Source organism: Nannobrachium achirus (genome assembly GCF_963921795.1).
Source record: "Nannobrachium achirus genome assembly, chromosome: 6".
NCBI lineage: Eukaryota > Metazoa > Chordata > Actinopteri > Myctophiformes > Myctophidae > Nannobrachium > Nannobrachium achirus.
In genome coordinates, this window is record NC_137815.1 from 35,466,009 (window position 1) to 35,491,506 (window position 25,498).

Sequence of the window (25,498 nt, forward strand, 5' to 3'; positions counted from 1 at the left end):
GATAATACCAGTAAGACTCCCTAATCGGGAGATTAGGTCGCAGCGTGATTTTAGGGCAAAATGTGTAGGAGCAGTGTCCAAACATGTTTGAAAAAATCGGCCTGATGGTGGCGCTATATGGGAGAGATCCATGTTGATGAGATGAGTGTAGACATACTGTGCACCGATTTGCGTAATTTTAGGGCAAAATCTGTAGGAGCATTTTCCAAAAATGTGTTTGAAAAAATTGGCCTGATGGTGGCGCTATATGGGACAGATCCATGTTGATGACATGAGTGTAGACATACTGTGTAGCGATTTGCTGATTTTAGGGCAAAATCTGTAGGAGTAGTGTCCAAAAATTTGTTTTAAAAAATCGGCCTGAAAGTGGCGCTAAATGGGACAGATCCATGTTGATAACATGAGTATAGACATACTGTATACCGATTTGTAGGAGCTGTGTCCATAAATGTGTTTTGCAATAACCTGCCTCATGGTGGCGCTAGAAGAGGGTCATGTGAGCATTGATTGGTGGTTGTGGTTTGCCAGGCAAGGAGTGTGTGTGCAAAATTTGGCATGGATCGGGGGCGGGGCAACGGTTGCGGAGATATGAGCAGGGGAAAAGTGTTACGTGTGACGTGTGATAGACAGACTAAGTGACTGACTGACAGACAGCTGGTCGAGGTTTTGATAGTAAATGCGACCTGACAGTCGCAACAATTTGCAAGCCTGAGATCTCAAGCCTTACATCGCTGCACAGGTTTTTTGGTCAACGGTGAAATCATCGGCAAGAAGAAAGTTGGCGCAGATGGTAAAACCAACACCTACTTTGGACGTCTGGGCATCATTCACCGAACCCTCGGCGTGAGACTGGAGGTGACCACTGAAGACATCTCTGTGTCACAAGATGGAAAACGTGTCAAGCTGCTCTGGTCTGATACAGTGGCCCTGCACGGACCCAAGTAAGTATAAATAATAAGTATATTTTATTATCTAGAACTGATAGTATTCCTTAAAGATTGCTAGGCGTGATGTGTGTGACTGTACTGTATGTTGGGTAAGAGAGAAAGTTCTGCGTTCTGTGTCTATACTAGAACTTAAAACTTTTATTAGAGCGAAAGAGCAAGCTTTCTGAGGATGGTTTAAAGTGCAGGTAGCCTTTTTTGGGCATTTTGCTTAATTGTGAATGAGTTGTTCGCCCTAGAAATGACCTATTCTTTTTCTATCAATTACACACCTCATTCATGGACATTTTCTTTTTATATGTTTAATTTTTTTCACATTCCCGAGACAATAATTTGATGACCCAATCAACCGGGTGCACCAAAAACTAAACTAAACTCCATGAGTTCTTACATGGGGAGTGTAATTGATATAAAATAAGTAGGACTGGGATGCGATTACAATTTTTAATCCAATTAATTACAGGTGCTGTGATTAATTAATCGCAATTTTAATCGCACATCGATTTGACCTGAGAAGCATTTTTTATTTCAAGTAAAACACATTTTGTTGTACGAGTGAATCAACGAGTGAGTTTTTTAAATCTAAATTTCGCATCCACTGGGCCAAGCAAAGCGCTCTGATCGTCTACTTCCCCCTTTGCGTTTGTTGTCTCTTCTTCGTTGGTGCATCGCTATGATCGGTATGCCCGAAACTGAAGGTTCTGTGGTGCAAAAACTAAGTGTGATTAAAATGCGTTAATTATTTTAATCGCGTTAATTTTCTGTAATTAATTAATCGCAATTAATCAGTTAAAGTCCCAGCCTTAAAAATAAGTCATGTTTTGGGTGAACTAGGCCTACTCCTTTAACTTCCCCATGGTGAATTACATTCACACACCTGCTTTCTTCTCTGTGTTCCAGCATGAGCCTGAATGTCACCAAGAACTGCACTCTGACAGTGACTCTGAAGGATTCCGTCAGGTTTGAGGTCATCCTGCACACCAGGGTGTGGAAGAAACTCCATTACCAGCAGGACTATCTAGGCTTCTACACACTGGATGCTCACCTCTTGTCCCCTCATGGCCTGTTAGGTACAACTCTCAACACCAGGGGGCAGGATTATGCTATTTATCATAACATGCCAGGAAGTGGATAATTATGTCCCACATGCTAATCATTGCATAATCTGTTGCTTTTTTGTGGTTTGAAATAAGAAGGGAAGAATTTATTTTTAACGCATTATTAAAAATGGCTAGCAAGGCAGAAGAAGAATGATTTTCTTGTATAAAGGGTATTTTCTTTCTGTCCAGGTCAGTTTTACCATGGGGTTGAGTTTGAGGTGGGAGATCTGCGTCCAGGAGAGGTCCCTGACAAACCTGATGCCACCTTGTATGTGAAGGGACAACAGATCAATGTGACCAGGTACACATGACTCACAACAGATGCACGCAACATAGCTGTTCTACAACAGTTTTTGAAAAAAAGAAAAAAAAAAGAGAAAAAAAATACACAAATCTTCTCTTATGGAGGTCCCTGGCACCAAATATTTTCTGATGGGGGGTCTCTGTGACCAAATACATTTGAGTATATAAGTCGTCATGATTAATTCAAAACACAGTAGAAATAATACCAGTGTTAAGTTTAGTCTTTTGAATAAAATGCCATTTTGTTTTAGTAATATTTTAGTCATCTTAAAAGTTTTAGACGTAGTCGACTAAATATCATGAGATTTCAGTCGACTAAATGTACAGTTGATTTTGTCGACACAAATGTATTTCGGCGGGCCTTGATGTCGTCGTAATGGCTGATTTTACACTCGGTTGCATGCTAAAAATAGCCGATCTACAGGCTCAAGTCTGTAGCTCTGCTATTTTCAGAGCGCAACACACGACCGCAACATTTTAGTCTACCTTTTATATGTTGAAGAAAGTGTCAATATATTTAGTCTTAGTTTTAGTCATCATAGCTTAGTTTTCGTCATTTAAAAAAGACAGTTTTAGTTGACGAAATTAAGACTGCATACACATTCTTCTTTCAACAGACACTGGCAGAGAGACTTCCACAGGGATGTGAAGAATGGAGTAAATACACCATGCTGGTTCATTCATAGTAGTGGAACAGGCCTCATAGATGGAGATGCTTCAGCCTACGTCGTGTCAGGCCTGTTTAACACAATCTGAGTCTGTTTGTTAATAACCACTGTTTTCTACTTCAGCAATACAAAGAATTGCCAATCTATCCACCTGTTTCCGCAAGACTTTACAGTAGCATTATCTGCAGGACACTTCCGGGTTAACAGCAGACATACAAGCTCACGTCGCGTTGCAGATGCAACCATTATTAGCTCTCGGCTGCGGCGCCGAAAGCTGCCTGCACATTCTGCGCAATGCACGATGGGATGTTGGAAAGTTGTGGATAAGCTCATACAATGCGTTGCGTCGCAATGCTGTTTGTGAGCTTGTAGATCCGTATTTTTGTAAATGATGACAAATCGTTACAAAATAGCTTGTAGATCTGCGTTTTCAAAATATTCTTTATACATTTTGATGACTTCTGACATTCTGCATAATGAGTACTTTTACTTTTGTTACTTAAAGTATATACCAATTGATACCAATACCAATTTTGTACTTTTACTCAAGTACATTTTGAATACTGAACTTTTACTTGTAACAGAGTATTTCTGCATTGCATACTTTTCCACAACTGCATTTTTGTCTACTCTGTCTGTGTCCCAGAGGAGGTCTGTGTTCAGTTCAGAAACCAGTGACATCATCGATGGGGAATCCAAGCTAATAGAAACAAGCTCACAACACGCGTTGTGAGCTTGTAGACCTGCTATTTCCACAATTTCTTTACTTTAAAAACATATGTGAACATTTTTCAACATGGAAACGATTATGAAGATTATGAAAAATAATCGTGATCATGTCAAATAATTGCGATTAGACGATTATGTAATAATTGTGACAGCCCTATTGAGTGACGTGCCCGTGACGTCTCTAGATAAGCGACCCCCCAAACATTGAATCACCAATGCACCACTGCTGACCTCTACTAGGACTCTGCCTTGATGCCAGGACCTGGAGGCTGACACGTACTGTAGTCTCTCTGCTTGTGAGGATGGAGTATATTACATTTCTTCCTTTTTATTGCCTTCATTAATTTAGAATTCAATTATAGCCATTGATATTTCCTGTACTTGTGCTGTAATTCAAGCATTTTATCCCCCCCCCCCCCCTTTTTAAATCACGCATGGACGATTCTCCGTGTTTATATGCCTCCATGCAATGACCCTAAACTGTATTGTGTGTGTGTGTGTGTGTGTGTGTGTGTGTGTGTGTGTGTGTGTGTGTGTGTGTGTGTGTGTGTGTGCGTGTGTGAACCTCCTGTTCTGTAACAGCTTCCCAGATCTTATTACATGGCTATGGTGTGTGTACTAATAGACGCAGGGCAAGCGTGTTGACCCCAGTCATGTCGGAAGTTCAGGAGTTGAGAGGGATTTTCTTAAGGGGATCTTTAGGCCCCGGCTACACGGAGCTGGATGGTTGATATCCAGATAGATTGTTGATATCCAGATAGAAAACTATCTAGGTCCACACGGAGCTGGATATCTAGGTCTAAAATATGAGTCCCCAGACCTCCACTAGAGGGAGGCATGGAGGGAGGTCTATAATTATAGGCTCCAACAAGCATGCCAGGCCAGTAGGTGGCGCCGTGGTGGTAAGGGATAAGTAATACCCAGAGTGCTCTACCATAGAAGAATAGGCTCAGCATCTCAGCATGCGCAGTACTAAGCCGGAAGCCCGGCAGTGAATCAAAAACAAAAACAAACAGCTACTGAAAACACGTGAGTGAAGTCATGGAGAGCAAGAAGAAAAAAGATAAAAGTGAAAAAAGTGATAAAATTTTTATATGGACCGACGATGAGGTTGAGTTGCTGCTTAATATCGCCGTACAATACAAGGCCATGAGAGCACAAGAGAGTGTTGACTGGGATTCGTGTTACACAAAATATAACGACATCACAGAAGAGTTTCGGGAACAGTATCCTGATCCAGAGGAAGCTAAAAAGGTTGGGAAAGACTTTCCTCATTCACAGGACATGTTGACCAAGTCAATAATGGCGATCAAGTCAATAATATCGACCAAGCTCAAGAACATCAGATCAAAGTACCGCGAAGCCGTTGACAACGGGCGCCGAAGTGGACACGGTAGAGTGGTGATGCTGTACTACGAGCTCTGTGCGCTGCTTTGGGGTGGCTCTCCAGCTACATGTTCAATATCTTCTGGCATCGAGTCTTCAGACATTGACGTGGACCAGACCGACGGATCATCTGCCAGCGAGGGTCCTCCTGATACAGGACACGTTACGGATGGCACGTCTATTGATGGAGATGGGTCTACTGCTGGCACGTCTAGTGATGGAAATGGGTCTGCTGCAGACACTCCAGGAGTGTCTGCCTCGACCGTGAAGGACCGAAGGAACCTACTTCAAGTATGTTTGTGGTCCTAATACCGAATTACTATAATGATTTACTCTACTTTACTATTGTATGTAAAGTATATCTGATTAGAACATGCTGAAACATTTCGACAATACGGTCTAATATTTCTACAATTGCTAAAAGAAAAAAAAAAGTATATCCAGTCATTTTGGCGCATAAACAAGAATTTGAAGGTTAAAGTTAAGTCTGATAATGATGTACTGTGAATGTTCACATCATGTATACTTTACATTACTTAAGATCATTTTTAAAATATATATTTTTTAACATTTTGGACAAAATAGGCAATTTCGCATCAAGGTGCCCAGATGTCACTAGTGCCCACCTATCCTTTATTGGTTGATTAAAACATATATATTCTAAAATATGGAATACAATATGCTATTGCATTTTGCTCTTTGTTGGTTGTTTTTACAGACATAGGATATACAGTTATAGACTATTACAGTTCTATCTGCTTGTTTTGAAATTTATTTTCCATGTAACTAAAGTATTTTATTCTTCTATTCAAGGACAAACTTAAGGGCTACAGATACGACAAACTCAAGAGAAGGGTTCCATTGGAGAACGCTGCCCAAGAAGACCTAGAGGTGAAGAGGAGCATGCTGAAACTCATGGAAAAAGCAGAAACACAAAACACAGAGAATCTCAACAAAATAACCTCCAACATTGCACAGCTCACATCCGCAATCACTGGTGGAATTCATCTTTTGACCCAAATGATGCCCCTGCCTACTCAGCATCCATATTACGCACAACCTCAAAGTGGCACTTACATGCACATGCATAACCCTTACCCTCCATACCTACATAACCCATCACACATCTCACCTCCACAGCCAAATAACACACCACAACATCCCGATCCGTTCATTTTCACCCCACCATCCCATAACCCATCACGATCACACAACATGTCACCTCCACAGCCAAACACACCACAACATCCTGATCCGTTCATTTTCAACACACCATCACGATCACACAGCGTGTCACCTCCTCAGTCAAACACACCACAACATCCTGATCCGTTCATTTTCAACACACCATCACGATCACACAGCGTGTCACCTCCTCAGTCAAACACACCACAACATCCTGATCCGTTCATTTCCAACACACCATCCCCTAACCCATCACGATCACACAGCGTGTCACCTCCTCAGCCAAATAGCACCCAACATCCTACTCCGTTTTCCTACAGGCAGGCTCTGTTCCAAGATGACCAGAATGACCAATTTGAAAATTTGTAAAAATAACAGTTTCCGTTACATTTCAGTTTTTTGTTGCAGCCTAATGTTTTTGTTAAGCCTTCATTTTAGGCCATTTGTTATTTTAGATAATATTGCTCTGGAGGCATACTTTGTAATGGTTTTGGCATATTTGTTGCACATAATACCACATTGATTGTATAGTGTATACATATCCTATGTGGATGTTTACAGTTCTTTGGAATAAAACTTCAGTTGCACTTGCGTTCAGTTGCACTTGCGTTGAACAAAGACTGCATTGAATATAGTGTTAAAGTAAAATGTACTGTTTACATAGCCTATCCCATGTGGATGGAGAGTGAGACTGTTATAAGTCATTTTGCACTAAATGCCTGTTTAGTTTTGTTGCATTGCTATTACCACAACAGTTGACAGTCTGTACACACGAATAAAAAAAGGGTTTTCAATGCCAAATTTACTTTATTTTGTTTCAATCACAAATAAGTTGCCTTGGAAAAACTGTTCAGAGAAGTTACAAGGAAAAATGTATATTATAGTGTAGCATTACAATACTTTCACATCTGTGTGAAAACATCAGAAAAGAAAAAACGGACATGTATCATAACATTCAGCACAACACTTGTAATGTACAGTAGGAGCTGAGGCATTCCATTTTGTTTGATTCGGCTCGCAACCCCCAAAATAATCATATTTTAACCAGGGACCCCCCCACCGTGATGAACACTAAGAGTTGAGGCATTACATATTTTATACCACCGTTTCTATTGTGAAAATAGCAGATCTGCATGCTCACAACGTCTCGTGTTGCGAGGCGTTGTGAGCATGTAGATCGGCTATTTTCACAACTTCTGCCTCTAATTTTAGACAATTTTAATTTGTCATTTTAGAGGGATTAAAAAGTCCTTAAATTGTTACTTAAGAAATGTGCAGATACCCTCTATACACTTAATTTTTATGTTGGTTTGTTTACTGTTGAGTGAGAAAACATTCTTGCAATGCACACATTAGTGTGCATTAAGTAGTAATAGTAAAAGTAGTAATATTAAGTAGTAAGTAGTAGTAAGTAGTAATAGTAAGTAGTAATAATAAGTAAGTAGTAATAGTAAAAAATAGTGGGACCTCACACCCTGATAAACACTTGTAAAGTACAGTAGGAGCTGAGGCATTCCTTTTTGTTTGATTCGGCTCCTCAGAAGAAGTAGTAAAGAAGTAGTAATAGTAAAAAATAAAATAAAAAAAAGGCTGTTCCTACAGCCTTCAGTGGTTCTCAAACCTTTTCATGTAAAGGACCCCCAAAATTATTATAATTTGGCCATAATCCATCTGAAATAAGTTTGTTGCCAGGGGCCAGTTGCCATCCCAGAAGAGATGTGTTGTGCTTACAAAGTAAATAATAACATTTATATTGAAAAAATGAAATGAAAAAAAAAAAAAAATAAAAAAAAAATAAAGGTTTTAAGGATCAAGGTATTTTGTCAAGACCCTCCTGACCCTCTTTCCCTCAGCCTCATTGCAGTCTGTTCTGTACTGGTTGTTCTGCATGGGAGGCTGGAATGCACTGTCAGATTCGCGAGCTAACGTCACACTGTGGTCATCAATGGTCTCCTTGCAGACCTCACAATAGTTATGGAGAACAAAACAAGCATAGATGACGTAAGGGAGGTCATTCAGGTTGATGTCCAGTTTCTTCTGAAGCGCTCCAAACCTGGCCTTCAATCGCCCAAAAGCACATTCAATGACCATTCGTCCGCTGCAAAGACACATGCCAAAGTACTGTTGTTGAGGGTTGCACCCACCGCTGGCATATTCCTTCATGAGGAAAGGCATTAATGGGTAGGCCGGGTCCCCAAGTAGGAATATAGGGATGGGGTCTTCCTCCTCCACAATCCTCTTTTTCAGGGCAGGGATGCGACCAGTCTTGAAATAATAATTTAATTTTGAATTCGCAAACACACGAGCATCGTGAACGCTCCCAGGCCATTTGACAACCACATCCATAAACTGGAAATTATAATTACACGTGCCTTGTACGTTGAGGGTGTATCTCCCTTTTCTGTTGATATATTCCACAGAGTTTTCCATGGGCTGTCTGATCTCGATGTGTGTGCCATCAACTGCTCCCAAGCACTGTGGTATACCATGGGCATGTTGAAACTGGCTAACAAGTTCTTCAGCTTCAGGTTCTGTGAAGGGCAGCCTGATGTACTGGGGGCCTAGATGGACAGTTATGGCTGTACAGACCTCCCTCACGATGTTGGAGACGCACTGTTTCGACAAGCCAAAGGAGTTTGCCGTCTTCCGCTGCCTCCCTTGGTCACTCAGGTAGTACAAGGTACAGGCCACCTTCTTCAACACGTCCACTGGAGCTCTCATCACCGTTGTTTCCCCTTCAAATCAAAATCAAATCACATTTATTTATAAAACACATTTTAAAAACAAACAAAGTGCTATACAGCAGGGGTCATCAATATTTCCATACACACGTGTGCATGTATGACACTATGGCATATTAGGAATCCCATGCATCACCTTTTCTTGTTTATTTTTATTCTATTTTGCTAGTTGCTAGTTTTTTGCACTATTAGGTTGTGTTAGTTTTTTAGTATTGACTGTTATGGTCACTTTGATTTGGGCACTGTATTATTTTGATAGTTTATGCTTTAAGACACTATGTATATACTATATATATTATTCGTTCCCTTTCCTGTTGTACCTTGCTCTTACTGTACTTACTGTACTCTGTTCTTGTTGTTTTCTTTTTCATACTTCTCTGTAACTTTGTAAATAACATTATACTGCTGTGCTGCCTCTGAGCAACACATTTTCCCCCTTGGGATAATAAAGGTATCTATCTATAACTAGTGGTTCTCAAATGTTTTATTTGCAAAGACCCCCATAACTCTTGAGAGTGTACAAATAGGTTCCATTTGTACCCCCATAACTCTATGGAACCAAACGGACCCTCCAAATGGATTTGGTTCCATTTGTACCCCCATAACTTTATCCATAGTTATGGGGGTACAAATGGAACCAAATAGACCCCTAGTTATGGGGGTACAAATACCCATTTGTACACGCAAGAGTTATGGGGGTCCATTTGGTTTCATTTGTACCCCCATAACTCTGAGAGTCACTCTGAGACAGTTATGGGGGTATAAATGGAACAAAATTTACCCTTTTTGGTTGCATTTGTACACTCTCAGAGTGATATATACCTGTTATGGTCATTCAGTACTAGCTATTTATGAGTTTCATTTGTCCGTGGCAAATATGGCATTGAGACAACAAATATCCACTGCAAGCTAGCATGGGGAAGACCCATATACAGACTTTATCAGCTAAAGAAATACAAACAATAGTGAAAACATACAGAGACATAGGCCTACTGTGTGTAAGGCATAGCCTACCTTCGATGTAAGGACGGAGACACTCTGCCAAAGCAACGAGTGATGGTTTCGACATGCGGAAGTTTTCCTTCCACTCCTCCTCAACCACTAACCCTGCCACGAAATTGTCCCACCAGAGGCTGGTTCGACCAGGTCTGACCCAAAACTGCCGCCGCTTGCGGGCTTTGAACCGCGGACGCTGTGGACCGGTGTTCAGCAATATGGTGCGCATCATACGCCTTCTCGTCCCATTGAAGTGGTGGAGTTGGTGCAGCAGTGCCATGTTAATTTGGAGCACTCCCAAAAGTCCCAGAAGGGAAAGGAAAAAAGTAAAAAGCTTGGAAGGCGTCATGTTTGTTGTGATGATGATGATGATGAGTCGGCGGCGACTCTGCGTTGTTGTGACGTTCTGCCTGATGATGGTTGGAAATAAGCCAAGTGCTTTTCTAGGATCTCCTTAGTTGACCTTGTACCAGTGAACTGTACCGTCATGAAACTGTACCTTTTTCCTATGCAAACTTCTAATAAACTCTTCAAAACGCGAGGTTATTTGTTTTGAAGTTGTTGCTGCTGTTGTTGGCGCATGCTCACTGACAAGAGCTTCTTTTTTGAGGACGGTTGGCACCCATCTTTTTGGTGCATTGCTGCCATCTTCTGTTCTGGAAGAACACTACAGCGAATGCCAAAAGAATCAATGGGCATGCGCGAAGATTACGGTGATGTCATTGTCTTCAGAACTATCCGCCTATCTTGACTACACGGATCCAGTGAAGCGGATAGTTTTCAGTGTCTCCACTTATTTATCCGGATTGAAAACTATCCAGATTCACTGCCAAACTATCCAGCTTCGTGTGGCTACATGCCCCAACAGCACAAAAAAGTGTCTAGATATCAACAATCCAGCAACCATCCAGCTCCGTGTAGCCGGGGCCTTAGAAGTGTGTGCGTGCGCGTGTGCCCTTGTGTGTGTCTGTACACGAGACATGCGCGCACGCATACATCCGTGCATGTGTGCCTGTGCGTGCGTGCGTGCGTGCGTGTGTGTGTGTGTGTTTGTGTAAGCTCTGCTGATTCACACCAGATGTGCGGGGCTCACGGTGTCTATGATGGTCTGAGAGGCCCCACTGTACTCCATGAGGCTCTGCTCATTGAAAATACACAAGCAACTTCACACATGCCTGACATTAATAACTGCTGTTCATCCTCTACAGCCCTCCTAGAAAAGGTCAGCTAGCATCAGGTCAGGCTCATAGAACACTGTCTGCCCCCAAGGAATTTTAAAGAACCAGGAGGAGGCGGGTGACTGGTTTTTGTGCTCACAAGAAGAAGTCAAACACTTTTTGAGATTGCAGTTGTCTTTTTCTGCCACCAGGGGTCAGCAGAGGGCTGTTAGAGATGGCAAACTGACCCGTGGCCCCAGAATAACTCTGTGATGTTACTGGTACTGTAGTTCATATACTTTGACCCAGTTCAGTTTGAAACTCTTTTCTTTCTTTGTAAAATCTAAATAAAGCACTGTGTATTGTGGTTTTGTATTAAATGATGTGATAATAATCATATAGTTCTCCTTACTGACACTGACATACTGTAGAAGTAGTAGTAGTTGCTCTTTGCTTTGTTTGTTTTTCAGATCTGGCCTGGATTTAAATATGTCTTGTATAAAATCATGTAATCCACCGAGGAACACAGATTTGTTGATAGTCATGCAAATTATTATTCAAGTTGTATGATGACAATGTCACTTTAGTGTGTTTTTATTAGAACGGGAACTTTTTTTTCTAATAAAAAGGAAGAAATATGACACGTTGCGTGTCTATATGCCTACATTATTTTCAAAGAATGCAGCTCAGTAAAATACATTTTTTTATTTTTCTCAGGGCGGTACAATCTAACTTTGCCACAGAATCGTTTCGCATTCACATGCGCTCACACACACACACACACACACACACACACACACACACACACACACACACACACACACACACACACTCACACACACACACACACACAGACTCACACTCTTGGTGTACCTATGATCCTAGATGACTATATTTCTATGCATTTGATGCATTACCTTGTGTTGTCGCTCTGGATTCAGAGCGTCTGCTAAATGCCTAAATTGCACACACACACACACACACACACACACACACACACACACACACACACACACACACACACACAGTATATCCATGCCCCACTTTCCCTTCCCTTCTCCTCACCTCTCCCCTCCCTCCCTCCCTCCCTCCCCACCTCCCAGGTCTCACCCCTCCACACACCCACCTCTCCCTCCTCTCCTCTCCCCTTGCGCTGCTCGGTTGTACCTTTTGTCCCCGTGTGAATATTTCACATTACTGCTGCCGCTGGTGCGTGATGCGGAGCACTGAGCGCTCATTGTGCGTATACGCTGGTGTGGGCGCCGCGGTATGCGGGCCCTTGGCGTGTGGTGTGTCGTGACACGCGTGTGGCCACTGACGCCAGCCAGCCTGCCCGCCTCAGCCTGGCCCGCCCGCCTGTCTGTCTGTCTGTGTGACGGTGTGCGCCTGTTTGGTCACACCTGACCGGCGCTGACATCGCCCCCACACACCGCGCACTCTGCACCGCTCGGGAGGGGGCAACACGGCACGGTGCCCGAGTGCTTACACCTAAAATCCCCGGATCACATACACACAGTAGCTGCTTGCTCAATGTCCTCGCAGGACAAGGAGGCAGACTTTGGGGAAGGGGGTGGGGGGGCTCTGGCTCGTGGTTTGCCTTTGAAGTTGTCTTATATATATTTTTTTGGGGGGGGGGTTCTTTCCTTGTCAGTGCGTGTGGTCTTGGCTCGTCGTGCGCCCACTTTATTCTAATTAACTAGTATAACATTTATAGTAGGGCACTAGAAATTGCACTGTTGAATGATATGGAGGTAAAAATGTGGGGATAGGTGAGGAGTGGGGCATGGACATACAGCACTATGTACTGTATGTATGTGTCTCGACGTCGGTTGTGGGGACTCCCAGGGTCCATAAGGGGCAGCCTGGGGGTCCCCAGCTGAATGATTGATAACTAAGGGTCCCGGAGATTTTTTAACAAATCACACCTTTTTATGTTAATTTCATTAAACGTTGCGCAAAGCTTAGCCAATGATCCAAGTGTGGGACATATATACATACATATACTGTACATACAGACAAAGCCAGATACGATGTAGGAGCGGTTAGCACCACTCGAAATGCATATCAAACTTTGGAATTAAAAGGGTTGAGAATTACTGTATTTTACTGTGCAGTAAAATAGAGTGCAGGGAAGGGCAGTGCTGCTCTGCACCACGGCGGTGTAATCCATGGTATTTAGTGTGTTCTCTCAGGCTGCCGAGGTGAAAAGTTGAATTCGGTGTTGACCTTCTTGGGAGAGGGCTTATGTTCTGAAGTCAGACACAGGCCAAAGGCACAGGGAGGATATTCTCAAGTTCCTCTTTCTCTCCGTCTATCCCTTCCTCCATCGCCACCCTCACCCTCCTCCCCTCCCCGCCCCACGCGGAAACAATTAGCATCCGTGATAAGGCAACTGTACATATTTCCATCCCCTGTTTTTTTTTTTTTTTATCTGTCTTGTTTTGTTTGTTTGTTTGTTTTCCCCACATGACGAAAGAATTGTGTCCTCCGTCACGCCGCGGTTAAACGGCAATTACATCTCATCTGGGTGCAAGAAGACTCAGATGAGAGAGACAGAGAGAGAGAGAGAGAGAGAGAGAGAGAGAGACTCAGTGGGGCCTTATGTTTATCACCATCAGGGAGTTGAATTCCTGATGGAGAGATAATAGACAAAAAACAAGCAAACAAAATGGCAAAAATAGAAAAGAGCGAAAGAAAAAGCTAAAGGCAGACTGACAGACGACAGGAGTAATGTTTGGGGGCAGGGCTAGGACAAATGTTAGGTTTTTTTATTTCAGATCCCATGAGGGAAATCACTTGAGGCAAGTTGAGGGCACGACAGCGTTCCGAAGTGACCAGGCAGATACTAAACTATTGAGTGTTCCTTTAACTCAAGAGTTAAATTAAGACTTTTTGCTGTGTGCCCCGGACATGAGGATGAAGAAAGAGCGAGAGGACGCGTGTGTGCAAGATTCCATCCAATAAAGCTGTTTTTTCTCACATGAACCTGAAAACGGTTATCCACGCTTTTATCACTTCTCGGCTGGACTACTGTAATTCCCAGTACTTGGGGTTGACCCAGTCCCACCCTCTCTCTCTCTCTCTCTCAATACAGACGCTTCAGAATACAGCTGCTATAGACATCTATGTGCAACTAAGAAAATATGGCACGTACATCATCCCTGTTCTTTTCACTTGCATTGGTTGCCATTGCTAATGAAATATAGAATTGATTTTAAAACACTTAATTTTTAAAGCCCAAAATGGATTGGATTGGAATTAGCACAACAAAATAATGTGCTAATTCCGTATTCTGCCCCCAGGTGACTTATGCCATGGCATCTTCACAATAACTCCTGCCAGTTCCCCAAACACGCCTAAAATAAAAGGTGACTAGTCTCCCATCCTCAAGTCCAGCCCCACCACTGATAATTGTAAATAAAAACGTTTAGTTTAATCGAGGTTTCCCTATATGGTTCTGTTTGTCATGTCCATCCATCGTTGATTTGTAACATCCTCTTTTTAATCTGTTATTTCATTCAGTTTCTCAGGACTTCTTATTTTGCTGCTACTGCTTTAGATTATTATAATTTTATTGTGAATCACGTGTTTCCTATTTTAGTCTTGCACGTCTTGCATGTACGGATTATGATTTTATCATGGTTGATTTGATCTGTTTTAGGTTTCAAAAGTTCTATAAATAAAGGTGACTTGACTTCTTGTTTTTGTGAGGAATTGGTATGGTTCAACTTATAACTTCAACAATCAGTATTCCACCAAGTCAAATAACAAATTAGCTTCACCACTTCAACCCTCTATACACTGCAGTGGTGTAAAGAAACTAAGTACATTTACTCAAGTACTGTACTTGAGTACAATTTGGAGGTATTGTTTTTACTTTAGTGGAGTATTTCCAATTTTCAATATTTTTACACCTACCCCACTACATCTCAGAGGAAAATATTGTACTTTTGCTAAACTACAGTAATTTGAAAAAGTTGTAACTGGTTACTTTATAAATTTAGAGTTTTATTACTAAAAATACATTCAGCTCTCTCTCTCTATATCTATATATACATATGTCACATTGTGAGCATGTAGATCGATCGGCAATTTTCAAAAGATTTTTATACATTTTGAAAATTTGAAATGGGACATTCTACACATTGAGTACTTTTACTTTTGGTGTTTTTAAGTATATTTTGATGCCAATACTTTTGTACTTTTACAAAAGAAACTTCTGCATACCAGACTTTTACTCGTAACAGAGTATTTCTACATTGTGGTATTGATACTTTTACTCAAGTAAAATATGGGAGCACTTCTTCCACCACTAATCCTTAGTTGACCAGGGGCCCCCAGGGGTCTGTACTTGGTCCGTCCTTTTTTCCGCCTCTAGACCAGTGGTTCTCAGCCTTTTCAGGCCGCGACCCACAAAATAATCATATTTGAACTGGGGACCCCCCACCCTGACGAGCACTAAGAGTTGAGTCATTTGATTTTGTATAACACGGTTTTATTGTGAAAATAGCCAATCTACATGCTCACGCCTCGCAAGAGTCGCAACGCAAGGCGTTGTGAGCATGTAGATCGGCTATTTTGAAAATGTCTGCCTCTAATATTTGACAATTTGGCCAATGTTGGATTTGTCATTTTAGAGGTACTAAAAAGTCCTTAAAGGGGAAGACCACCCATTTTCAATATTGAACTATGTCATTAATATACCTTAGAGGAGTTGTGTGGAAATAATTAAAAAAAAGTTCCCCCCCTTCTGTGTTGCCTAGAACTGGAGGATTGATTTGGGGGTTTGTATTGCAAATTACAACTTGATGACATCACACATTGTACTTTACAATACAAACCCTAAAATCAATCCTCCAGTTCTAGGCAACACAGAAGAGGGGGAACTTTTTTATTATTTCCACACAACTCCTCTAAGGTATATTAATTACATAGTTCAATATTGAAAATGGGTGGTCTTCCCCTTTAAATTGTCACTTTAGAAATGTGCAGATACCCTACACTTAAATTTTATGTTGATTTGTTTACTGTTGAGTGAGAAAACAATGTTGCACATAAAGTGAATCATCTGGGGACCCCCCAAAATAATTTGGGGACCCCCTGGGGGTCCCGACCCACAGGTTGAGAACCACTGCTCTAGACCATCTAGAAGCTTTAAAATTCTTTAAAATTGCCCTGAAAAACCACTTACAGGCGGCAGCTGCTCGTAACTGGTAAAAATAAACCTATAGCCTTGCCCTCCCCCTGACCCTTCTATTGTAAATATCTATATATTTTCTTGCACAGTTTTTTTTTGTATTTTTCTGCTGAAATCTACTGCATAGTACTGTGTTCTATCCGTCTGTCATTCAATGTTATATGAGATACATAGGTTTCCTGTGTAAATAAGCCGAAAAGCTTACTAGGGTCTCCTTTTAGTTGACCTTGTACCAGTGAACTAACTGTACTGTCATGAAACTGATAAAGTCTTCAATCAATCTTCAAAAAACTCACAACAAGAGCTTGTAAATCTGCTACAGTAGTTTCCCCATTACAACACGGCCAGAACGGCGGGACGCTATAGGGTTCATGTGGTTAAAATGTCTGATCCCTCCTCGTAGCGCGCACACCCTCCACTCACTGATTATGCTCTCTCTCTGTTTTCCTAAAACAACACCGGCCAGAATTGAAAAGCAAAACTAAAGCTAACATTCTTCCAGTCCACTGGAGTAGGAAAATACAAGGCCCCGTCCGACACTAGATGTTGGGTCGTGCAGCGCCGCTGCACTCTCCATCTGTTTTAGTTTTGGAGTGGTTGTGATAACCTCAGCCTGACCCCTGATTGGTCTAATCTTGCCCTCATCTTCTTCGAGGTTGGGTCAGCTGACAAAAAACGCCGCGCTGCCATTGGCGGGCACGCCACTGAGGAAGAGGAATTCTGTTTAGCATTGTGTTGGGTTAACAGTTACGCCGGCGAGAGGTTTAGTCTGCCCCTCTAAACCATAGCAAAGCTTCAAAACACTGGAAAGTGAAGGAATGTTTAGGGCTCGAATGCAGAGAGCCAAACATGGAGGCTTTTCCCAGGCAGTGTGAATTATGCTTGATACGGTTTACCCCTTATTTGTGTGTGTGGGGGGGTTTGTGGGTGTGTGTGTGAAGCATGACTTCATGTGAGCAAATATAATCTATCTATCTATCTATCTATCTATCTATCTATCTATCTAGTCAAGTGCTTAGATTAAGTGTAAATTTGAACATTTTTAAACGTACTGTACACTAGTATAATCAGCTTTAATGTTTTTAGAATATACTGTATAATCCTTTACATACTCATTCACCTCAATTAGCTGCATGGCACCATATACTGTATACCAGTTTTTGTCAAATGGGGGTACGTGGGGTACTGCAGGGGGTACAGGAGAATATGGGAATATGTATTTTACTGTTATGGGTAATGACAAAACATTGACAGTCTTTGTATGAACCTAGAACCCACTCATCTGTAAATTGTCAAACTTCAAATTACATCAATACCTTGACTAGTACAACTGTTATTGATTCATAGAAAGCAATGTCTGAATGTTTATTTGCCATTATGCTGTTTTATTTTGAAGATGTTGGCATTGGAGCTGGAACCCTAACCCTTGATGTCAATGTTATAAGCAAAATGCTGTAGTAAGGGGAACGGGGTACTTGGCTTCAGAAATCAGTATAAGGAACCAAAAAAAGTTTGAGAACCACTGCTGTATACGGTGCAAAAAAAGTGAGTCATTGTCTTGCGTAGTACATCAAAACAAAAAGTGGCGATCCTGCGTTGGCGCTAGTATACATTCACCACTTTTATGAATAAATAAGCATGACCGACAAACACGGTGATACAAGCTCCCTATGGGCACAGCGGGCGCTGGTGTTGTGTGAGCCAGGGAACATGATGATCCCTGGTGTGTGTGTGTGTGTGTGTGTGTGTGTGTGTGTGTGTGTGTGTGTGTGTGTGTGTGTACTCTCTCTGCACAGTAAGCTGGTAGCTGCTCCAGGCAGCCTGTGCAGATGAGTCAGATTAGATCAGACGGGACCACTCTGTTTGTTTGTTTTGATTTGGGAGGGGCCAGGCTCCTGAGGGATGCCACCCCCCCCCCCCCCCCCTGCACTGCCACCCTCCTCCCAGGATTCCCCCTCAGGACACACAGTTGACTGGAGCCCCTCCGACTGACCTCTCCCTCACCCCCCCCCCCCCCCCCCTTCTTAACCTGTGTGGTGGCCAACAGGCCAGGCCAAGGAGGCATTCTGGGAACACGCTAAAAAAACTAAAAAAAAAAAAAAAGGGAAGAGGAATAAGAGACCGGCGCGGCGGCTTAGCGTCCACTAGACCAGTGGTTCTCAACCTTTTCAGGCTGCGACCCCCAAAATAGTCATATTTTAACTGGGGACCCCCCCCCCACCCTACGAGCACTAAGAGTTACATTCCCTGATTGTCAGGGAACTGGAAAGGTTCTATTGTGAAAATAGCAGATCTACATGCTCACAACGCCTTGCAACGCGAGGCGTTGTGAGCATGTAGATCGGCTATTTTCACAATTTCTGCCTCTAATATTTGACAATTTGGTCAATGTTTCATTTGTCATTTTAGTGGTATTAAAAAGTCCTGAAATTGTCACTTTAGATATGTGCCGATACCCTCTATACACTTAAACTTTATGTTGGTTTGTTTGCTGTTGAGAGAGAAAACAATGTTGCACATTAAGTCAATCATTTGGAGACCCCCCAAAATAATTTGGGGACCCCCCCCCCCCTGGGGTCCCGACCCACAGGCTGAGAACCACTGCACTAGACCAAATCACAACCAGGCCCCCTTCGCGGGCCCTGGGACCACCGCAGTGCCACCCAGGGAGAGGCGGTGCCCCCCCCCCCCCCCCCCTCTCTCTCTCTCCTCTCGCCCCATTTGGCCCTATAAGAGGAGTCTCATCCCAGCGGGGGTGACTCTCCCTTTCATCTGGCCGCTGGTGTCCTGACATCACACCCAACAGAGGGCAAAGTCTCAGCCAAGAAGAGAACATCATGGCCTTCAGGCTACGATTCCCTACACAACTTGTTTTGGTTGCGTTGTTAAGCCTGATTTAGACTTAACTGAAAATAGCTGATCGCCTATTTTCAGTCATCTGTGCGACACAACGCGTAATCACTTTGTGATTCATGTGTTAAAGCTGCAGTACTTTTTTTTTTTTTTTTTTTTAGAATAAAACATTATTTTGGGCACCGATGGCATAGCGGTTAAAGGCGAAAGCACATACTGTACCACATATAGGATCTAATGCAGCCTGACAGCGAGTGGCGGGTTCGATTCCCGACGACCTTTGCTGCGTGTCGCTCTCTGTCTCTCTCTCCCTGTTAACTGTCAATCTTTCAATGAAGTCAGATAAGCCCCAAAATATCTTAAAAAATTAAATAGAAAAACATTATTTCAACCACATGAACCTTAGCGTCCCTATATTCTTTTTTTTTTGGGGGGGGGGCTTTCAGCTAAAATATCCGATCTACAAGCTCACAAAGCAGAGGCCTGTTCTGACGTGTTGTGAGCTTGTAGATCGGCTATTTTCACCAAAGAATAGGTTGGGGAAAACGGGACAGATCAAATACACAACCCTGGGGGCACCAGGGTTATTGTACTTTCTATACAATAGGGTTTAAGTGGTTAAGCAATGTTTACGGTAGAGTATGTTAATACAATATAATTGTATTAACAAGACTCTTGTTAATCTTCAAGAGACATTCTTGTCTTTTGAAGACTACTATTTAAATACAATATAATTAACACAATTACTGGTGCTCTTGTGTTGAGAGATGTAGACCCTAGTGGTCATGGTGGGAACACATCCACCTCTACCAGACACTATAGCGTCGTTGTCGGGTGTAAACCTTGTATGTCCAAAACCGTTTGTTTTGTATTTATACATTTTAAAAATGATCTAAAATAGTGAAAATAGCCGATCTACAAGCACACAACGCCTCGCATCAGTCAGGTCCACTATGTATTTTTGTTGGATTTTTTTGGAGATTTGTAAAACTATACATTTCTGGAATCTTCAGAGCATGGAAAATCCAAAAATCTTTGTTGGCATTTGCACGGACATGTGCAAAGCCGCCATTTTGGACGTTCAAAATGGATGACATAAAATACATAATTTGTGCTATCTTGGCTTCTAGACAACCTAAAAACCTAATTAAACATGCCAATCCTATGTTTTCTGGGTCAAGGAATCGACTGAGTAAATGATGGGTGTAAAATATTCCAGACCCCCACCCCCTTTCCGTGGGTTATCTAGTTTGGGACCTCCCAAAACAGCACCAGTCAATTAATGTCTGATTTTCATAATATTGGAGTTGTTTTGTAGGCTTTAAAACATCCTGAGTTCATTCAGTAGACTGAACCAGCCAAAATAACCTTTCTGACTTTTGGTCTGGGTCTTTCCTCACCCGGGACCCCCCAGACATACCCCCGAGCCTACAGTATCTCAGTAATCACTCTGCTCCTGCTCCAGAACAATGTTAAATTAGATAATAATTTAAGCATAAAAGTTGTTGTAGCTGGGCTCTGAAAACAAAAATGGGTTAGCAAAATACCAGGGGTCTTCCTTAGAGGGTCCGGGACCCCTGGGGGGTCTTCAGAGTTACTACAGGGGGCCGCCAAATCTTGATGGGAAAGGATTTTATTTTTTTATTTTTTACATTATTGCGACCGTAGGTCGCAGTTACTTGCACACTATCCAAACCTCCACCGGCTGTCCCTCCGTCACTCCCTCTGTCACACGTCACACGTCACACTTTTGCCCTGCTCATATCTCTGCAACCGTTGCCCCGATCCATGCCAGATTTTGCACACACACTCCTTGCCTGCCAAACTACAACCTCCAAGGACCCCCGGAGTTTCGGGGACCCCCAGGTCCCTGGGGGACCCCCAGGTGTAAAAAATTACCAAATGTGCAAAAATGACCAAATGACCACCCCAACGGGGCTGCTCACGGGGCATTCCCGGGGACCACCCACTCCTGGTGCTCCAGAACGGATGCAAAAGTGGTGGCGCCCCCAGTGGAGGACCCCCTGCCACTGCAGCTCACATAAAATGCCGTAACTCGGGCTAGGAGCGACCGGGAGAGCCGGGGCCGGTACCTATTCGTCCGCCTTGGCGGCGAGGAGACCCCACCCCTCATTTCTCACATGGCCCTCTAGCGCCACCATGAGGCCGATTCAGATTTTGCCCTAAAATCACGAAAATCACTACACAGTATGTCTACACTCATGTCAACAACATGGATCAGGAAGATTTTGGAAAAACACATTTTTGCTCTATTTATGGAGATAAGCGACCAACGGTCGCTTATCTCCCGATTAGGGAGTCTTACTGGTATGTATCCTGGGTTTATTTATTGTACTTCAATGATTCATTAGTATTCTCAGTATTATTTATAACATTTTTGTGTTAGACAGTTGGTTGACAGGTGTTACTGCAGGGATTGCAAGAATTAAGGTATTGCAACTTCTCACTTTGGGCGTGCAGACTAACGTGTGCATTTATTGCACTGCACTCACACTGACAACACAACACGCACACGCACACGCACGCACGCACACACACACACACACACACACACACACACACACACACACACACACACACACACACACACACACACACACACACACACACACAGCCACATTTGATGAGCTCAAGTACTGACTTTGGAGCAGGGAGGGCAAGACACCTGACTGGAACATACCCTCCACTCTCTAAATGCCATCTATTTTCTTCGAATGATCGAAGCTTGTGGCAATTTGTCAAGTATGACAAAGTAGTCATCATAATATGATACCTTCATCAAGGGACATGATTTTGTGGAAGTGCACACACATGAAGAGGCTGATACCCTGATTCCTCATCAAGTCCTTGCCTCTGCGGCTTATGGTGCTTTGCAAGACATATGTGTTTTGTCACCCAACACCGATGTCCTCTATAGATATATTCGAGCGATTTCAAGTGTCACAAATGTCAAGGGTTCCTTGGCCTACACAATTTTTCTGGTGCTGGCTGGGGAAGAGCATTTGTTGAAATCTCCAAAAAGACATGGGTCAATGCCTACTTGAAGCCTGATGATGTTGACCAAGTCATTATCCACTTCAAGGACCTTGGCAAGGTTTCCATTCCTCCCAAGCTTATTCAACATTGCAGTCTTTGGAGCATTTTGCAAGCCATGTTTACGGTTCAAAAGATCCAACAACCCTATGATTAATCAGAGGGGAACTATTTCTGTCAAAGAACTTGGAGGGTGAGAGGCTACCTCCAACTTGTGCTGGACTGCTACCACAGAATCCTCTGTGCCAACTATGTCACATTGTGGGATAAATCATACCTGATAATTGCTCTGAGCTTCCACCAATCAAAGAAAATAGATGGAATTCAGAGAGTGGAGGGTATGTTCCAGTCAGGTGTCTTGCCCTCCCTGCTCCAAACGCAGTACTTGAGTTCATCAAATATGGCTGCAAAGCAGTTTGCAAGGGACGGTGCAGCTGCTCAAATAACCTGCCTTTCACTCTATGCTATGGTGGAGACACTGTCAACACTATTAGGTTGGACATTGAAGATGACAATGATAAAGACAAATAGATCCTGCATGTCTGAAATGACTCCATTGTAGTGAATCTTTTTGGGTGTAATTGACCATGGGCTCTTCAAGAGCATAAGGTGAGGGTTTTGGGGTGACAATAACAAAGGGGTGTGTGTGTGTGTGTGTGTGTGTGTGTGTGTGTGTGTGTGTGTGTGTGTGTGTGTGTGTGTGTGTGTGTGTGTGTGTTGTGTTGTGTTGTGTTGTCAGTGTGAGTGCAGTGCAATAAATGGACATGTTGTTCTGCGCACCCAAAGTGAGAAGTTTCATTATGTCAAATTCTGGGTCTGGCCCTTGCCCTTCCCTGTTCTACCACACTTGGCTCGCCAACCTCCCCTCCTGTGAACCTGATTGTCAATCTGAACTCCTCCCGGCTTCACAGCTGTGAGCTGTTGCCGGATGACTACCTAGTTGTCCATAAAAGGGATTTGGTTCCCCTGGCATCACAGGGATCTCCATATATGGGCATAAAGGGGATTTGGTTCCCCTGACATCACAGTGTTGTCAGAGTGGGATGTCAGCGTGTGAGAGTCAATCAGCAAAAAAGACAAGTGTTACCCGTCCAGACAGACAGACAGATACGGTCAAGATGTGACGGTTCTGATAGTAAACTGCGACCATAGGTCGCAATAAACCCAGGACACATAAAAACATTCAACGTTTCAGTTTCAAATGTAAAAAAAAATAAAGAAAAAAGATACCATCAATATGTGGCCCCCTGTAGTAACTCTGAGGACCCCCCGGGGTCCCGGACCCCCCGAGGTATTTGCTACTACTCATTTTTGTTTTCAGAGCCCAGCTACAGTACAACAACTTTTATGCTTAAATTATGATCTAATTTAACATTGTTCTGGAGCAGGAGCAGAGTGATTACTGAGATAGGCTCAGGGGTCTGTCTCGGGGGTCCCAGGTGAGAAAAGACCCCAACCAAAAGTCAGAAAGGTTATTCTGGCTGCTTTAAAAGTCTAATAAATGAACTCAGGATGTTTTAAAACCTACAATACAAATCTAATATTATGAAAATCGGACATTAACTGGCGTACTGTTCTGGGAGGTCCCAAAATAGATAACCCCCAGAAAGGTGGTGGGGGTCCAGAACATTTTACATCCACCATTCACTCATTCGATTCCTTGACCCAGAAAACATATAGGATTGGCATGTTTAATTACGTTTCTAGGTTGTCTAGAAGCCAAGACAGCACGAATTATGTATTTTATGTCGGCCATTTTGAACGTCCAAATTGGCGGCTTTGCACATGTCCGTGCAAATGCCAACAAAGATTTTTGGATTCCCCATGCTCTGAAGATTCCAAAAATGTATAGTTTTATAAATCTCCAAAAAAATCCAACGAATAAACCTTTATTAACATAGTGAACCTGACTATAGTTTTGTGCGACACTTTTGTATGATGAAGTAGGGCTTTAATTTACCAAAAAACATACAGTATATTTGAAACTTGGAGTTACAGGGTTTCTGCCCGACAGTGACGATATACTATTTTGAAGAGAAAGAAAGTAATATTCCCAGATGCGCGGGCCCCGGGACCGCCGCAATGCCACCCAGGGGCGGTGCCCCCCCACCCCCCTCTCTCTCTCCTCTCGCCCCATTTGGCCCTATAAGAGGAGTCTCATCCCAGCGGGGGTGACTCTCCCTTTCATCTGGCCGCTGGTGTCCTGACATCACACCCAACAGAGGGCAAAGTCTCAGCCAAGAAGAGAACATCATGGCCTTCAGGCTACGATTCCCTACACAACTTGTTTTACTGAAAATAGCTGATCGCCTATTTTCAGTCATCTGTGCGACACAACGCGTAATCACTTTGTGATTCATGTGTTAAAGCTGCAGTACTTCTTTTTTTTTTTTTTTTAGAATAAAACATTATTTTGGGCACCGATGGCATAGCGGTTAAAGGCGAAGGCACATACTGTACCACATATAGGCTCTAATGCAGCGAGTTGTGGGTTTGATCCCCGATGACCTTTGCTGCGTGTCGCTCTCTGTCTCTCTCTCCCTGTTAACTGTCAATCTTTCACTGTACTATCCAATGAAGTCAGATAAGCCCCAAAATATCTTAAAAAATTAAATAGAAAAACATTATTTCAACCACATGAACCTTAGCGGGGACTTTCAGCTAAAATATCCGATCTACAAGCTCACAAAGCAGAGGCCTGTTCTGACGTGTTGTGAGCTTGTAGATCGGCTATTTTCACCAAAGAATAGGTTGGGGAAAACGGGACAGATCAAATACACAACCCTGGGGGCACCAGGGTTATTGTACTTTCTATACAATAGGGTTTAAGTGGTTAAGCAATGTTTACGGTAGAGTATGTTAATACAATATAATTGTATTAACAAGACTCTTGTTAATCTTCAAGAGACATTCTTGTCTTTTGAAGACTACTATTTAAATACAATATAATTAACACAATTACTGGTGCTCTTGTGTTGAGAGATTGTAGACCCTAGTGGTCATGGTGGGAACACATCCACCTCTACCAGACACTATATCGTCGTTGTCGGGTGTAAACCATGTCCAAAACCGTTTGTTTTGTATTTATCATTTTAAAAATGATCTAAAATAGTGAAAATAGCCGATCTACAAGCACAGATTTATCATTTTAAAAATGATCTAAAATAGTGAAAATAGCCTATCTA

The 25,498-nt window shown here is 42.7% G+C and overlaps 3 protein-coding genes across 3 annotated transcripts in view; 2 read left to right on the forward strand and 1 right to left on the reverse strand.

Moving 5' to 3' along the window:
- The window catches only part of LOC308287054 (inter-alpha-trypsin inhibitor heavy chain H3-like), a gene marked incomplete at its 3' end in the record, with an annotated part of 30,989 nt that extends 28,634 nt beyond the window's left edge, over nt 1-2,355 (forward strand). Inside the window, exons 36-38 of the mRNA XM_080728175.1 lie at nt 740-941; nt 1,845-2,014; nt 2,234-2,355. Coding sequence (XP_080584301.1) covers nt 740-941; nt 1,845-2,014; nt 2,234-2,355 — 494 coding nt within the window. The remainder of the gene's footprint in view (nt 1-739; nt 942-1,844; nt 2,015-2,233) is intronic.
- Nucleotides 2,356-4,735: 2,380 nt separating this feature from the next.
- Nucleotides 4,736-6,690, forward strand: LOC308287827 (uncharacterized protein). The gene is made up of 2 exons (XM_080729118.1): nt 4,736-5,421; nt 5,944-6,690. The coding sequence occupies exons 1-2, from the start codon at nt 4,786-4,788 to the stop codon at nt 6,682-6,684; spliced, it is 1,377 nt and encodes a 458-aa protein (XP_080585244.1). The 5' UTR covers nt 4,736-4,785; the 3' UTR covers nt 6,685-6,690.
- A 1,428-nt stretch (nt 6,691-8,118) lies between these two features.
- On the reverse strand, nt 8,119-10,760 carry LOC308287055 (putative nuclease HARBI1; the record flags this gene model as incomplete). Its single annotated transcript, XM_080728176.1, has 2 exons — nt 10,071-10,760; nt 8,119-9,050 (listed from the first exon to the last, which is right to left on the reverse strand). Exons 1-2 carry the CDS (start codon nt 10,399-10,401, stop codon nt 8,119-8,121), a joined length of 1,263 nt encoding a protein of 420 aa, XP_080584302.1. The 5' UTR covers nt 10,402-10,760.
- Nucleotides 10,761-25,498: the final 14,738 nt, after the last annotated feature.

Excerpts from the sequence above, each read along its gene's own strand:
- LOC308287827 (XM_080729118.1), top strand. The coding sequence starts at position 4,786 with ATGGAGAGCAAGAAGAAAAAAGATAAAAGTGAAAAAAGTGATAAAATT. Across the intron at positions 5,422-5,943 it reads ACCGAAGGAACCTACTTCAA|GACAAACTTAAGGGCTACAG; the intron begins GTATGTTTGTGG and ends CTTCTATTCAAG.